Source organism: Dendrobates tinctorius, unplaced genomic scaffold, assembly GCF_039654945.1.
Source record: "Dendrobates tinctorius isolate UK_male_01 unplaced genomic scaffold, ASM3965494v1 ptg000158l, whole genome shotgun sequence".
Lineage (NCBI taxonomy): Eukaryota > Metazoa > Chordata > Amphibia > Anura > Dendrobatidae > Dendrobates > Dendrobates tinctorius.
In genome coordinates, this window is record NW_027361825.1 from 29,892,813 (window position 1) to 29,906,362 (window position 13,550).

General features: G+C 45.5%; 1 protein-coding gene across 1 annotated transcript in view; it reads left to right on the forward strand.

The window, feature by feature from the left end:
- Window positions 1-2,366: 2,366 nt before the first annotated feature.
- Window positions 2,367-13,550, forward strand: part of LOC141052036 (cytochrome P450 2G1-like) — a 286,300-nt gene continuing 275,116 nt past the window's right edge. The window contains exons 1-2 of the mRNA XM_073549215.1: window positions 2,367-2,591; window positions 2,690-2,852. Of these exons, the coding sequence (XP_073405316.1) occupies window positions 2,424-2,591; window positions 2,690-2,852 (331 nt within the window). The 5' untranslated portion in view covers window positions 2,367-2,423. The remainder of the gene's footprint in view (window positions 2,592-2,689; window positions 2,853-13,550) is intronic.

The window sequence follows — 13,550 nt, forward strand, 5'->3', positions numbered from 1 at the left end:
ACAACAATTACCAAAGGGCAAGACAGAACGGATAGTCAAGACATAGCCAAGAAGTCAAAAACCAGAGAAGCAGATATACAGTACAGAATCAACAGGCAAACTCACAACGGGGGACAGAACCGGATCAGAACCATATAAGCAAGCTATAAGACAACGAACTGGCACACAGGGGTCACAACACTCGGCCAAAGGCAAAAGTATAACAGACAGGGATTGGAGTATCTCAGGGAAATAAAAAGCTCTGCCTGAACCAAAGAGAGGCCAAAGTAATTAAGCCCAGGTGTGCAGGTCAAAGCCTGCACTGAGCTCAAGACATTAACCCCTGATGTGCAGGTCAAAACCTGCACTGGGATCATGACATTTAGTTTTCGCTGTCTCAGCTGCATGATTTGCCACTTGTGGACCAGCTGAATACATGTGGGGATTCCCTAACAAACAGGCATTCCTCACATGTATTCAAGCTGTCTAGCAGTCGCAAATCATGCAGCTGAGGTGACAAAAACTAAATCTCCAAGCATGCCAAAATACTCGGAGACCACCCGAGCAACGGGTATAGAACTACATGCAGCCGCACGCTCTCTCCCGAGTGCTGGCGGCAGTGCCGGGTATTGACGTGCGAGACTCGTCCGAGTTTCTCACATGTGTGACCCCTGCCTAACAGAGGTACTGGAAGCCTTAGACAGATAGCAGAGATACTGGAAGCCACAGGCAGGCATGTAGCTGAGATACTGGAAGCTGAAGGCAGATAAGTAGCTGAGGTACTGGAAGCCACAGGCACAAAAACAACTGATGTACTTGATTCCTCAAGCAGACAAGTTTCTGAGGTTGTGGAAGCCTCAAGCAGACAGGTAACAGGTACTGGAAGTCACAAGCAGACAGGTAGCTGAGGTTCTGGAAGCTGCAGGCAGACAAGCAACTGAAGTATTAGATGTATCAGGCAGACAAGTTGCTGAGGTACTGAAAGTCGCAAGCAATTTGTTGAGTTACTGTAATCCACAAGCAGATAGATAACTGAGGTACTGAAAACTGCAGGAAGACAGGTAACTGAGGTACTGAAAGTCGCAGGCAGACATGTAACCGAGGTACTGGAAGCTGCAGGCAGACAAGAAACTGAAGTACTAAATGCATCAGGCAGACAAGTTGCTGAGGTACTGGAAGTCACAAGCAGGCAGGTAATTGAGGTACCGTAAGCCACAGGCAGACAGATAACTGAGGTATTGGAAGCCCTGGCAGACAGGTAACTGAGGTATTGAAAGCCGCAAGCAGACAGGTAGCTGAGGTACTGGAAGCCGCATGCAAACAAGCAACTGAGGTATTAAATGCATGAGACAGACAAGTTGCTGAGGTCCTGAAAGCTGCAAGCAGACAAGTTGCAGAGGTACTGAAAGCCGCAAGGAGACAATTTGCTTCAGTACTGGAAGCCGCAAGCAGACAGGTAACTGAGGTATTGAAACCCGCATGCAAACAGATGACTGTGCACAGACAAATTAAAAGTCTTAATACCAAGACACAGGTGTGTGTCTTGGTATAAGTAGATGATCACATGGAATCATACCAGCCATCTGCAAAGCCCGACATGGAGCACAACACAGTTTAGCAGAGCGGGGTGAGGGAAGCAAAGCCCAGACCTGAAACAGGTGCGCAACAGAAAACATTAAAAAAAAATATACGCTCCAAGATTTTTCATTCTTTATAGTTCCAGTTAAAATCTACAACAGCTACATGATAATTGATCGAAAACTTAAGGACAAGTCCCCAAGGCTTGATTTCAGAAGAAGCTCTGAAACATTCTGTAGTGGTCATCACAAATGCCCGACTTGAATCCCATAGGAAATCTTTGGTGGGATTAGAAGAAGGTGACTGATTCATGCAAACCCAAGAATATTTGTAACGTGGGTGCCATTGCCCATGAGGAATCCTGAGGAATGCTACCAGAAACTGGTGTCTGACTATGCATCACATTTGCAGCAGGTTATTACAGCCCTCGAGGTATTCTATTAAGAACAAAAGACACTTGTCATGAAGGGGTGAATAATTCTGAGACTGCAGTGTCAAAGTGACATTTTGAAATGAAATTAGGGAAACCACCAATTATAATAGTTGTGTTGAGCTATTTACATTGTTTTTGCTTGGTTTATTAAAATCAGCAGAAACGTTTGTAAGTTTTACTAATTAACTTAATTTGCAATGAGGGTGCAATAATTTTGATTGCAATTGTCAACAAGGAAGGCAAAAGCAAATAGTATTACATAAAATCTCTATACAAGTAAACAAATTATATAACTTGTTAATAAGGAGTTAATATTAAATCTAGTGGAACCTCATCATGCTGTCTCCGCCTACTCATGTCTACAGTATTTCTTCACACATTTTGGCTGGAGAGCTATTTGAGTGCAGTCAGGGTGAGATTTAGATCTGTGAACATGGACATTACATGGATGGGAATCCTGATCCTCATCTCCATTGTCATATACTCAACATGGGACACCTTTTACAGAAAACGTAACCTTCCTCCTGGTCCTACACCGCTGCCTCTCATAGGAACATTGCTGCACATTAGGAGAGGGAAAATGGTTACCTCTCTCATGAAGGTCAGTTGCCTTTATTTCTCCATAACAAAGGGAAAGGAACATTTTAGATTATTTTACTTACATTTTGGAATAATGTCGATGTATAATTTGTTTTTCAGCTTTGGTCTCAATATGGATCAGTGTACACCCTGTACTTTGGTTCTCGGCCAGTGGTCGTTCTCTGCGGATACGAGGTAATGAAAGAGGCACTTATTGATCAAGGAGAAGTATTTGGTGCCCGGGGAAACATACCTATATTGGAGAAGTTTTTCCAGGGTTATGGTAAGTAAAACACTTGAACAATATTCCATGGTAAAGGAAATTATGGATTGCAAGGATAGCAATCTATATAAAACTATCATAGTAGACATTTATTGATTTCCAACTGTGGAACATAGACAGGAGTGCCTCAACGTCAAGTAGTAGCTCCAAAGCTTTGCACGGATGTATATGTTATTATCAGAACTGTGTATGGCATTAGAATGAGCCAACATATTAATTTCATAGAGGCTAACAAAACTAGTAAATAAAAAGTTTGATATTTTATAGTCACCTGATAGTATAAAGTGGGGCCATTTATATGGATACACCTAAGCGAAAAGGGAATAGTTGGTGACATCAACTTCCTGTTTGCGGCACAATAGTATATGGGAGGGGAGAAACTTTTCAAGATGGGTGGTGACCATGGTGGCCATTTTGAAGTTGGCCATGTTGGATCCAACTTAATTTTTTCCAAAGAGAAGAGGGTCATGTGACACATCAAACTTATTGAGAATTTCACAAGAAAAACAATGGTTTGCTTGGTTTTAACATAACTTTATTCTTTCATGAGTTATTTACAAGTTTATGACCACTTATAAAATGTGTTAAAAGTGCTTCCCATTGTGTTGGATTATTAATGCATCCCCCTTCTCCCGCTCTTGTCACACTGATATCAACACTGCAAAAGAAATGCTAGTCTAAGGGGGTCAGATTCCTTGTAGGAATGCTCGGACCATATACTCATAATGTGGTGGTTCACCATCTTGCTGGAAAAACTCAGGGAACATGCTATCTTCAGTGCATAAAGAGGGCAACACATCTGTCACGTGGACCCGTCCTGTGTGACGCGACCCGCAGGCCGGTAACTATAAACAACAAGACGCGGCACGTGATACAGTCCTGTGTGGCACGGCCCGCAGGCCGGTAACTAAAACAACAAGACAAGGGGAAGGGAAACAGTTTCAACGGTGGGCCCTGCGATAGAGAAAGGGGATGTGGAGACCTTCTGCACTCCTCTGAGTGAGTGTCCCTAACGCTCCTAACGTTCCCTATGCCGGTTCCGCACCGGGCGTCACTCAGGATACCTGTCGCCCTAGCACACCCAACACCTATCCCTTGCTAGGGAGCTGGGTGGCACAGGCCCTTGCCCCACCGCTGTACTAATACACACGAAGGAAAAACACAAACAGGGAAACACCACTTAGCTTTACTCTGTTGCACTTGCTCCTGGCAACAGAGTGCACCACCAGAAAGCAGCTCTCCTCCTGAATCACTGCCACCAAGCTCTGTCAGAGCTACAAGGAAATCCCCTATGACTCCTTCCACACCAGGGCTTAGACAGTGCTGCAAGGAACGTTCTCCAGCTCCTTCCTCCACCAAGGATGGTTGAAATGAATACTATCACCAATGCTGATTGCAACACCTGTGACTCTTTTATAGCAGAGCCAGCAATCACACCTGCAATCTAATCATGTGCACTTAACTAAAGAAACAGAGTGCAATGATGCTCACCACCACTGGGGGGCAAACTTAACCTAAGCACAGCTTAGAAAAAAAAAGGTTACCTTTGCTTTATATCAGTCCTGATCCAGCATGGATTATGACAGTACCCTCCCCTTAATGAAGGACCTTCGGACCCTCAAGACCGCTCCTCATCAGGGAACCACCTACAGCGGGGACGCCTAGACCCAGAGTTCACCCCAGCAACTACCTGCACGTCAGGTTGATGACAAATGAGCCTGCTGGTATTGGCAACGTTTCTGGAGGCACCACATATCTCCGAAGCGCCGACCTGGGGAACAAGTTGTGTATGTGTATGTTTGGCATGAGCTGGTAACACTCCACAACACACTTTCACTGGATGTTTTTTGGTGGCCACCCATACACGCTCGTTCACACACAGGTCCGGACCTGAACGTTTATTGCCACTCGTTCGTTTGTCACCATTTGGAGAACTCTTTCTGGGATTGACAACAGAGGCGTCCCCCTGTGTCACCACACTCACACCCCCCGCACTTCACCAAGGGGTACACCACCCTCCAACCTCTTCCACCATGAGGTCTGCGCCTCCCAGGGTTGGCCAATGGCGAGTGTTGAGACTTGCCCCCACTCTCCTGCAGCACATCTGCTGCTCTCACTGGAGAGAAAGGGGTCCGTTGAAGAGAGACGGCAGAGACAGTAGTCCCTAGGCAGCAGCCCTCACACGAGTGCCCCCAGCTGACCACTTCCCTCGCTCGCCAATCTATTACCGGGTAGTGTCTTTTCAGCCAAGAGAGGCCTAAAACGATAGGTACTGGCATTCCCTCCAAGACGTAGCATGACAAGGACTCCTTATGATGTCCTATACGCAGATGGATATTCTCTACGACTTGGGTCAAGCTCCCCTGGCTCAGTGGAACAGAGTTTATGGCCTGGACGCTTATAGGCAGGGTTAGCGTCCTACACCTCAGACCATGAGTCTGGACAAAGCGAGCATCCACCAGACTGACTCCTGCTCCGCTGTCCACAAGCAACGGTATCACCTCCGGTACCCCGCCAGCCAAGACCTCTGTTTACATGGTACCTTGGGAGGGCAAAATGGAGGAAATGTATACTCCCTGGTCGCCTCCCTCCAAGCGACCAGGGGAATGCGGCTTCTCAGATGGCACAGATAATTGGGCACACAATGGGCAAGCCTTCAAGACATGACCAGTGTGCCCACAGTACAAACATGCCGACACCACTCCCCGAACCATAGGCAGCTCCGAATACAACCTAGCTACTCCTACTTGCATAGGTTCGTCTGGAGACTTGGCATGAACTGGGCAGGCTCTCATAAAATGGCCAGGCTTCCCACTGGAAAAGCATACCCCCCCACCACGACAAGCCGCATACACCCCCTTTTTTGTATCAACAACACCGGGCTGCCTGGGCTCCTCCTTCCGTACTGGTGGGTCATCCTCCCTAGCGAGGACATCAGGGGGCACTTTTTGTATATGTCTTTCCCTGAGGCGTCTATCCACCTGGATGGCAAGGGACATGGCGGCCTCCAGCGACCTGGGGGCAGCGTACTGCACCAGAATATCCTGCAACTTTGGAGACAAACCCTGCACAAATTGACTCCAAAGTGCAGGGTCATTCCACTGAGTGTTAGTGGCCCACCTCCTAAACTCTGAGCAGTACTCCTCAGCAACCCGGGCTCCCTGTTTACACCTACAGAGTTGAGATTCCGCCAGGGCGACGCCATCAGGATCCCCATACACAAGCGCCAAAGCCGCAAAAAACTCATCCACGGACACCAATGATGGAGAATCGTCCGGTAGGGAGAAGGCCCAGGATTGGGGATCCCCTTTAAGAAGGGACATAATGATTCCCACACATTGCTCTTCACTCCCTGATGAATGAGGGCGCAGCCTGAAATAAAATTTACAGGCTTGCTGGAATACCAAGAATTGATCTCTCCCTCCAGAAAATCTGTCAGGGAGGGATATCTTGGGTTCTGGCTGAGCCTGTTCCTGAACCAAGCCCCCCGAGCCCACCAACAGCCGCAGCTGCCACAACAACCCTCCGTGCAGCCCCCTAATCTCATTAGTAAGGGTCTGCAGCATTTGGGCAAAGGGCTGAACTGGGTCCATGGATCAGCAGAAAAAAAAAATTGTCAGCTGGTGATAATGTCACGTGGACCCATCCTGCGTGACGCGACCCACAGGCCGGTAACTGTAAACAACAGGACAAGGGGAAGGGAAAACAGTTACAACGGTGGGCCCTGCGATAGGGAAAGGGGACGTGGAGACCTTCTGCACTCCCCTGAGTGAGTGTCCCTAACGCTTCTAACGTTCCCTATGCCAGTTCCGCACCAGGCGCCGCTCAGGATACCTGTCACCCTAGCACACCCTACACCTATCCCTTGCTAGGGAGCTGGGTGGCGCAGGCACTGGCCCCACCGCTGTACTAATACACACGAAGGAAAAACACAAACAGGGAAACACCACTTAGCTTTACTCTGTTGCACTTGCTCCTGGCAACAGAGTCCACCACCAGAATGCAGCTCTCCTCCTGAATCACTGCCACCAAGCTCTGTCAGAGCTACAAGGAAATCCCCTATGACTCCTTCCACACCAGGGCTAAGACAGTGCTGCAAGGAATGTTCTCCAGCTCCTTCCTCCACCAAGGATGGTTGAAATGAATACTATCACCAATGCTGATTGCAACACCTGTGACTCTTTTATAGCAGAGCCAGCAATCACACCTGCAATCTAATCATGTGTACTTAACTAAAGAAACAGAGTGCAATGATGCTCACCACCACTGGGGGCAAACTTAACCTAAGCACAGCTTAGAAAAAAAAAGGTTACCTTTGCTTTATATCAGTCCTGATCCAGCATGGATTATGACAGTACCCTCCCCTTAATGAAGGACCTTCGGACCCTCAAGACCGCTCCTCATAAGGGAACCACCTACAGCGGGGACGCCTAGACCCAGAGTTCACCCCAGCAACTACCTGCACGTCAGGTTGATGACAAATGAGCCTGCTGGTATTGGCAACGTTTCTGGAGGCACCACATATCTCCGAAGCGCCGACCTGGGGAACAAGTTGTGTATGTGTATGTTTGGTATGAGCTGGTAACACTCCACAACACACTTTCACTGGATGTTTTTTGGTGGCCACCCATACACGCTCGTTCACACACAGGTCCGGACCTGAACGTTTATTGCCACTGCCATCTTGTAGTCACTTCTCGGTACTGCACTCTCCTATATCCCTTTCCTAGCTGTCACCCCTCTAACCTGTCAATCTCCGTCTCTAATGCACAAACCGTCCCCGCCTACTACCAGTCAAGTCTGTCCATCAAGTCACCTTCCCCACACAGACGTCTGAATGAGCTGTTAGACTGAATCTTCCTAGTACGCTGCCACCCAGTCCAGATTTCAGTCCACAGGTCTTCTATCTTCTTCAAAGATCTTGTGGGTCACCCTCCCAGGGCCGTGGGGTACTCGGTACCAGGCCGGTGTCAGCGGGATGTGTCACAGCAGCGGTGACCCGGTCCGTGGCCCTGGGCACCGAAGTAATGGGGGAATTGACATGGTGGAATGTAGTTGACTAAATGAATAGTTTGTGACGCCACCTGTGGTGTTCGGCAAGTAAGATGTTAAGCCGACGCTGCATGCAGATCCTCTGGGACTGGTGGTGCGTTGCAGCCAAGATGGTGAATCTCGTCACAGGTGGAGCTGTAGTCCCAGGGCAGTGTAGATGTAGGGGTAGAGGAGAGGCACAGGCGGTGTAGAAGCTGGTACCCAGATGTAATGGTGCAGGGTGTGTTAGCGCAGGAATAATTGGAGGACACCAGGGCATGTAGTTCCAAAGCTTTACTCACAGTCTGTAGTACACACAGGTGCCTGCCTCCGTGCTGTGTCCTCCGGGTCAGGGACTCAGTCAACCTCCAGGTCAGATGGAATGCTCCCTTCCAAAACTCCGCCAACATGTGCCTTTCGGAACGTCTCCTCTTATAGCGCCTTTGGTGTGAAGTACTCCTATTACTGAGTTACACTGGAGTTCCTCCTGACAGATGTTCCCAAGAGCTATACTTGTATGGCAGACAGCTGTAGCCTGCTTCGGGGACTCCTTACTCCTGAGTCCCGGCTCACTATCCAAGTTGCTGTTGTGCCCCCAAGTCTTAGATGGGAGTAGTGCATTTACAGCTCACTACTCCACCGGTGTCTGCTGCAGGACCATTAGTATCCATAAAACCTCGGGGACCAGGCCCCGGCCTTGCGCTTAGAACTTCTAGGCAGGGTTCTCTCCTAATCCACGTCCTCTGTTCCCTTTTACTCCTACGTTCCGTACTAGTCTCTCCTTCTTATGGAAGATCAGGTTTCTGTTCAATGTCTTTCTCCTTCTTTCCTTTCCCGTGCCAGCAGACCCAGGTCACTGAGATCTGCTGCAGCACCTCCTTCCTCCATCCCTCTTCCAGGGATCTTCTCTCCTCACTCTCTCCACTCAACTCCACTGAACTCGACTGACTGCCTCACTCCTAAACCTTCCCGCTCTTTTATGTATTCTAACTCCACCCGCCTCCCAGCACGTTTCGTGTTCCAAGCAGGGAGCCACCAAAGGAGCTCTGCTACACTCCAAGCAGGGAGCCGCAATGTGGCTTTGCTGAACTACTGTGTTGTGTGGGATGCAAGTGTTGGAGCGTGGTCAGGAGCCTCCAACCTACCTGGATGGTGGGGTACCACATCTCAGGAGGAGGTGCAGTACCTCTGTGGCAACTGAATCCTCAGGGGCGCCACATTTGTCCAGTCTTCTACACCTCCAGCGTTGTCTAGACTTTGTCTTGTTATTACATAGTACATGGCCTCATCAGTGACTAATCAGCGTCTGTGGTACTAAAGACTGGACAGGACCTGTGAAGAAGACCAAAGAACTACTGTGACGGAAACTGGACCAGTGAGAACTAGACAGTGAACTGTAAAGAGCAGGTGAGGACTGGGAAGAGGTGCATATTATTTTTTCAATTTAATTTTTTAAACCGTTCCTAGCCCTTTTGAATCCAGCAAAATAGTAGCCCCATTTTTGGGGATTTTGCACGTCTCTAGTCACCAATAATGTAGTTATATCCTCACCATCCATATACAGTAGATCACACTAACTTTTTAGCATTAACATTGCATATACTGTGTATGCAAATGTCACCAAAAAGTTAACTTTATTTGTTTTTGTAATTTTTTTATTATTCTGACAAAGGGAGAGAAGTGACAAGTCCTGTCTGGCACCGAGCTGTCTTCTCGCCACCCTGCTACAGTTGACTAACACGTCTCTCTCTATGCCCACATTTAAGAAAAGAAAAGGGGGAGACAGGGCGCTTCCAATGCGTAGGTCTGTATGGAAAGTAGATGAGTGCACAGCAAGTGTTAGGCTCACCTGATAGGGTTGTGAAAGTCACAACACCTATAATCGCATAAAACAGCTGCAGCAGTCTGCACGAGGTCCAAGGACTTGGTACAAAGAGAAGGCTGGTAGTGCAATAAGAGACTGCGCTGCTGTGGTAGAATTCAAGATATCTTTATTGCCAATGCGTCACACATTCCATAGATTTCAGTAAAGCCACCATTTATCCCATTGATCACATACCAGACCACATACCCAATAGGTTTCAATCACTATGCAGAGAGGAATTTTTTTGGATCTACAAACTCAAATCTATTGAGCCCAATGGTCTTAATATCATCAATGATGTTTTTTATTGATTTTATTTTGACCCTGTGTTTTAATATCGTATCCTTTCAATTCCTTTATATCATCATCTTCGTTTTTTAAAGAAAAAAAATTTTATGCTTTTTTTTTTTTCACCCATGAATTTTTTTTTTATTTTTATTAAGTCTTAACACTGAATTTTTAACCATTTTTATATCACCTATTCCAGAGAGTTTCTTCTTGTTGTTCTTCTCTTTTCTCCACCTAGAAAAAAGATATTTGAGACTAGTTTTAGCTATTTACACATGATTTTAACCATTTTCTCCTTACTGTCCAGTTTCACATGTAGCATAGTGGACTAATACCATGAGTTATATCCTCTGAGGCAAGTTCTAATCCATCCTAGGACTCGAGAGCCATTTTTTATTCTTTTACTTGTGATCCTCCCATGTCTTTTTATTTTTTAATCACGTTTTTTATACCAACACTCTTTTTATGGCATTTTAAATATCGTTTTTAATATGGTTGTAATAAAGTTTTATTGTTTTGTATGATTCATGTATATGTATCCATGCTGACGTGTCACCCCACTATTCTTGGCGCCTCCCCCTTTTTTTTTTTTTTTTTTTTTGTATATATACCCCTCCAATGATCTTCTGTAACATGCCCTGATGAAGTGAGCTGGGACTGGCTCAGGAAATGCGTTGGCAATAAAGAAATCTTGAATTCTACCACAGCAGCGCAGTCTCTTATTGCACTACCAGCCTTCTCTTTATGCCCACATTTATGAAAGACCTATCAATGAACTGTAGTGGGACATAGAGGAAGCCAGTCTTTGACAAGCAGCATGAATTTAGTGACAGGTTCCCTTTAAGGGAACTACCATCCCTTACTTTTACCTCAGGTTGCTGGCCAAAACTATGTCCATCGGGGCGAATGCTTGGAGGGGTTGTTAAAGTTTAGCACAATGTCCAAAGGTAAAAAACAGAAACGATAAGATCTGGATCACAGGAATGGGCAAAGGTTAAACTGTGTCCCAAATAATCATGAGAGTTCAGAGCGGGACACATTACAGCTGATTTTGGATTATACAAGAAATGTCACCAAGGTTTTGTCAGGTGTCCAAGGCAAATGCCTGTGATCATGTGAGCATCGGACAGGTAGAATCATAGAATCATAGAATCATAGAATCGTAGAGTTGGAAGGGACCTCCTGGGCCATCTGGTCCAACCCCCTGCTCAAAGCAGGATTCGCTAAATCATCCCAGTCAGATGTCTGTCCAGCCTCTGTTTGAAGACTTCCATTGAAGGAGAACTCACCACTTCTCGTGGCAGCCTGTTCCACTCATTGATCACTCTAACTGTCAAAAAGTTTTTTCTAATATCTAATCTGTGTCTCCTCCCATTCAGTTTCATCCCATTGCTTCTAGTCTTTCCTTGTGCAAATGAGAATAAAGTTGATCCTTCTACAATGTGACAGCCCTTTAGATATTTGTAGACAGCAATTAAGTCTACTCTCAGTCTTCTCTTTTGCAAACTAAACATTCCCAAATCCTGCAACCTTTCCTCATAAGACAGGGTTTGCAGACCGGTCACCATTCTGGTCGCTCTTTTCTGAACTTGCTCCAGTTTGTTGATGTCTTTTTTAAAATGTGGTGCCCAAAACTGGACACAATATTCCAGATGAGGTCTGACCAAAGAGGAGTAGAGGGAAATAATGACTTCACGTGATCTAGACTGTATGCTTCTGTTAATACATCCTAGAACTGCATTTGCCTTTTTTGCTGCTGCATCACACTGTTGACTCATATTCAGTCTGTGATCTATTAGTATACCCAAGTCTTTTTCACATGTGCTGTCACTTAGCCCTATTCCTCCCATTCTATATATGCTTTTTTCATTTTTATTGCCCAGATGTAGTACTTTGCATTTCTCCCTGTTAAAAACCATTCTGTTAGTTACTGCCCACTTCTCCAGTTTATTTAAATCTTTTTGAATCCTCTCTCTCTCTTCTCTAGTATTAGCTATCCCTCCTAGCTTTGTGTCATCAGCAAATTTAATCAGTTTACCCTCAATTCCTTCATCTAAATCGTTGATAAAGATGTTGAACAATACAGGGCCCAGGACAGAGCCCTGTGGTACCCCACTTGAGACATTCTTCCAACTGGATGTGCAGCCATTTACGACCACTCTTTGGGTCCGATCACTAAGCCAGCTATGAATCCACCTAACAGTTGCCTTGTCCATTCCATACTTAGTCATTTTTTCAATAAGGATTGTATGAGAGACTTTGTCAAATGCTTTGCTGAAGTCAAGATATACTATATCTACAGCATTTCCTTGATCCACCCAATCAGTGATACCGTCATAGAAGGAAATTAAGTTAGTCTGACATGACTTATTAGTTACAAACCCATGCTGACTCTGTTTGATCACTTCATTCTTATCCAGGTATTGACTTACATGTTGTTTAATAATTTGTTCAAAGATCTTTCCTGGTATAGAAGTCAGACTCACCGGCCTATAGTTGCCTGGGTCCACCTTCTTCCCCTTTTTGAAGATAGGAACAACATTTGCTCTTCTCCAGTCTTCTGGCACTTCTCCTGTTCTCCAAGAATTTTCAAAGATTATGGAGAGTGGTTCAGAAATTTCTTCTGCTATCTCCTTCAGTACTCTGGGGTGTAATTCATCTGGACCTGGAGACTTGAATTCATTTAGGTTAGCTAAGTGTTTCCTCACTATCTTTCTGTTTATAGATATCCTGGATTCTTCTATTCCCTTAATAGGACAGTGAATAACAGTTGGTGTTACATTTCCTTTCTGAGAGAAAACAGATGCAAAATAGGAATTTAAAAGTTCAGCCTTCTCAACATCCTGTCTTACCATTTCATCATTTTCATCCTGTAAAAATCCTATAGCATCTTTGACTTTTCTTTTACTTTTGACATATCCCCAAAATCCTTTATTATTGCTTTTGACATCTCTTGCAAGCCTCAAATCATTTTCAGCTTTAGCTAATCTGATTTGTGCCCTGCAGATTCTGCAGACAGCATTATATTCTTCTTTAGATATGCCTCCCTCTTTCCATTTTATAAACATTTTTTTCTTCCTTTTTAGCATGTGCTTAAGTTCTGTGTTCACCCATCCTGGTTTCCTTAAATGCTTCCTATTCTTCCCTCTTTTCGGAATTGTTAACAACTGTGCTTTGAGAATTTCATTTTTCAAGATTTCCCATCCTTCCTGGACATTTTTGTCTTTAAGTATATCCAGCCATTGGATCCCTCCAATTATCTTTCTGAATCCCTTAAAATCTGCCTTTCTGAAATCTAACTTTGACGTCTGAGTCTTCACAGGTCTTCCGCCTCTAGTTATCCAAAATTCTAAAATAGCATGGTCGCTACCTCCTAGGGTTCCAGCCACTTTTACCTCCTCAACCATTTCCTCCCTGTTTATAAGGATTAGATCCAAGGTAGCAGTTCCCCTTGTTTTCTCCCCTACCTTTTGGAAGATAAAGTTGTCAGCAAGAGAGGATAAGAATTTCCTTGA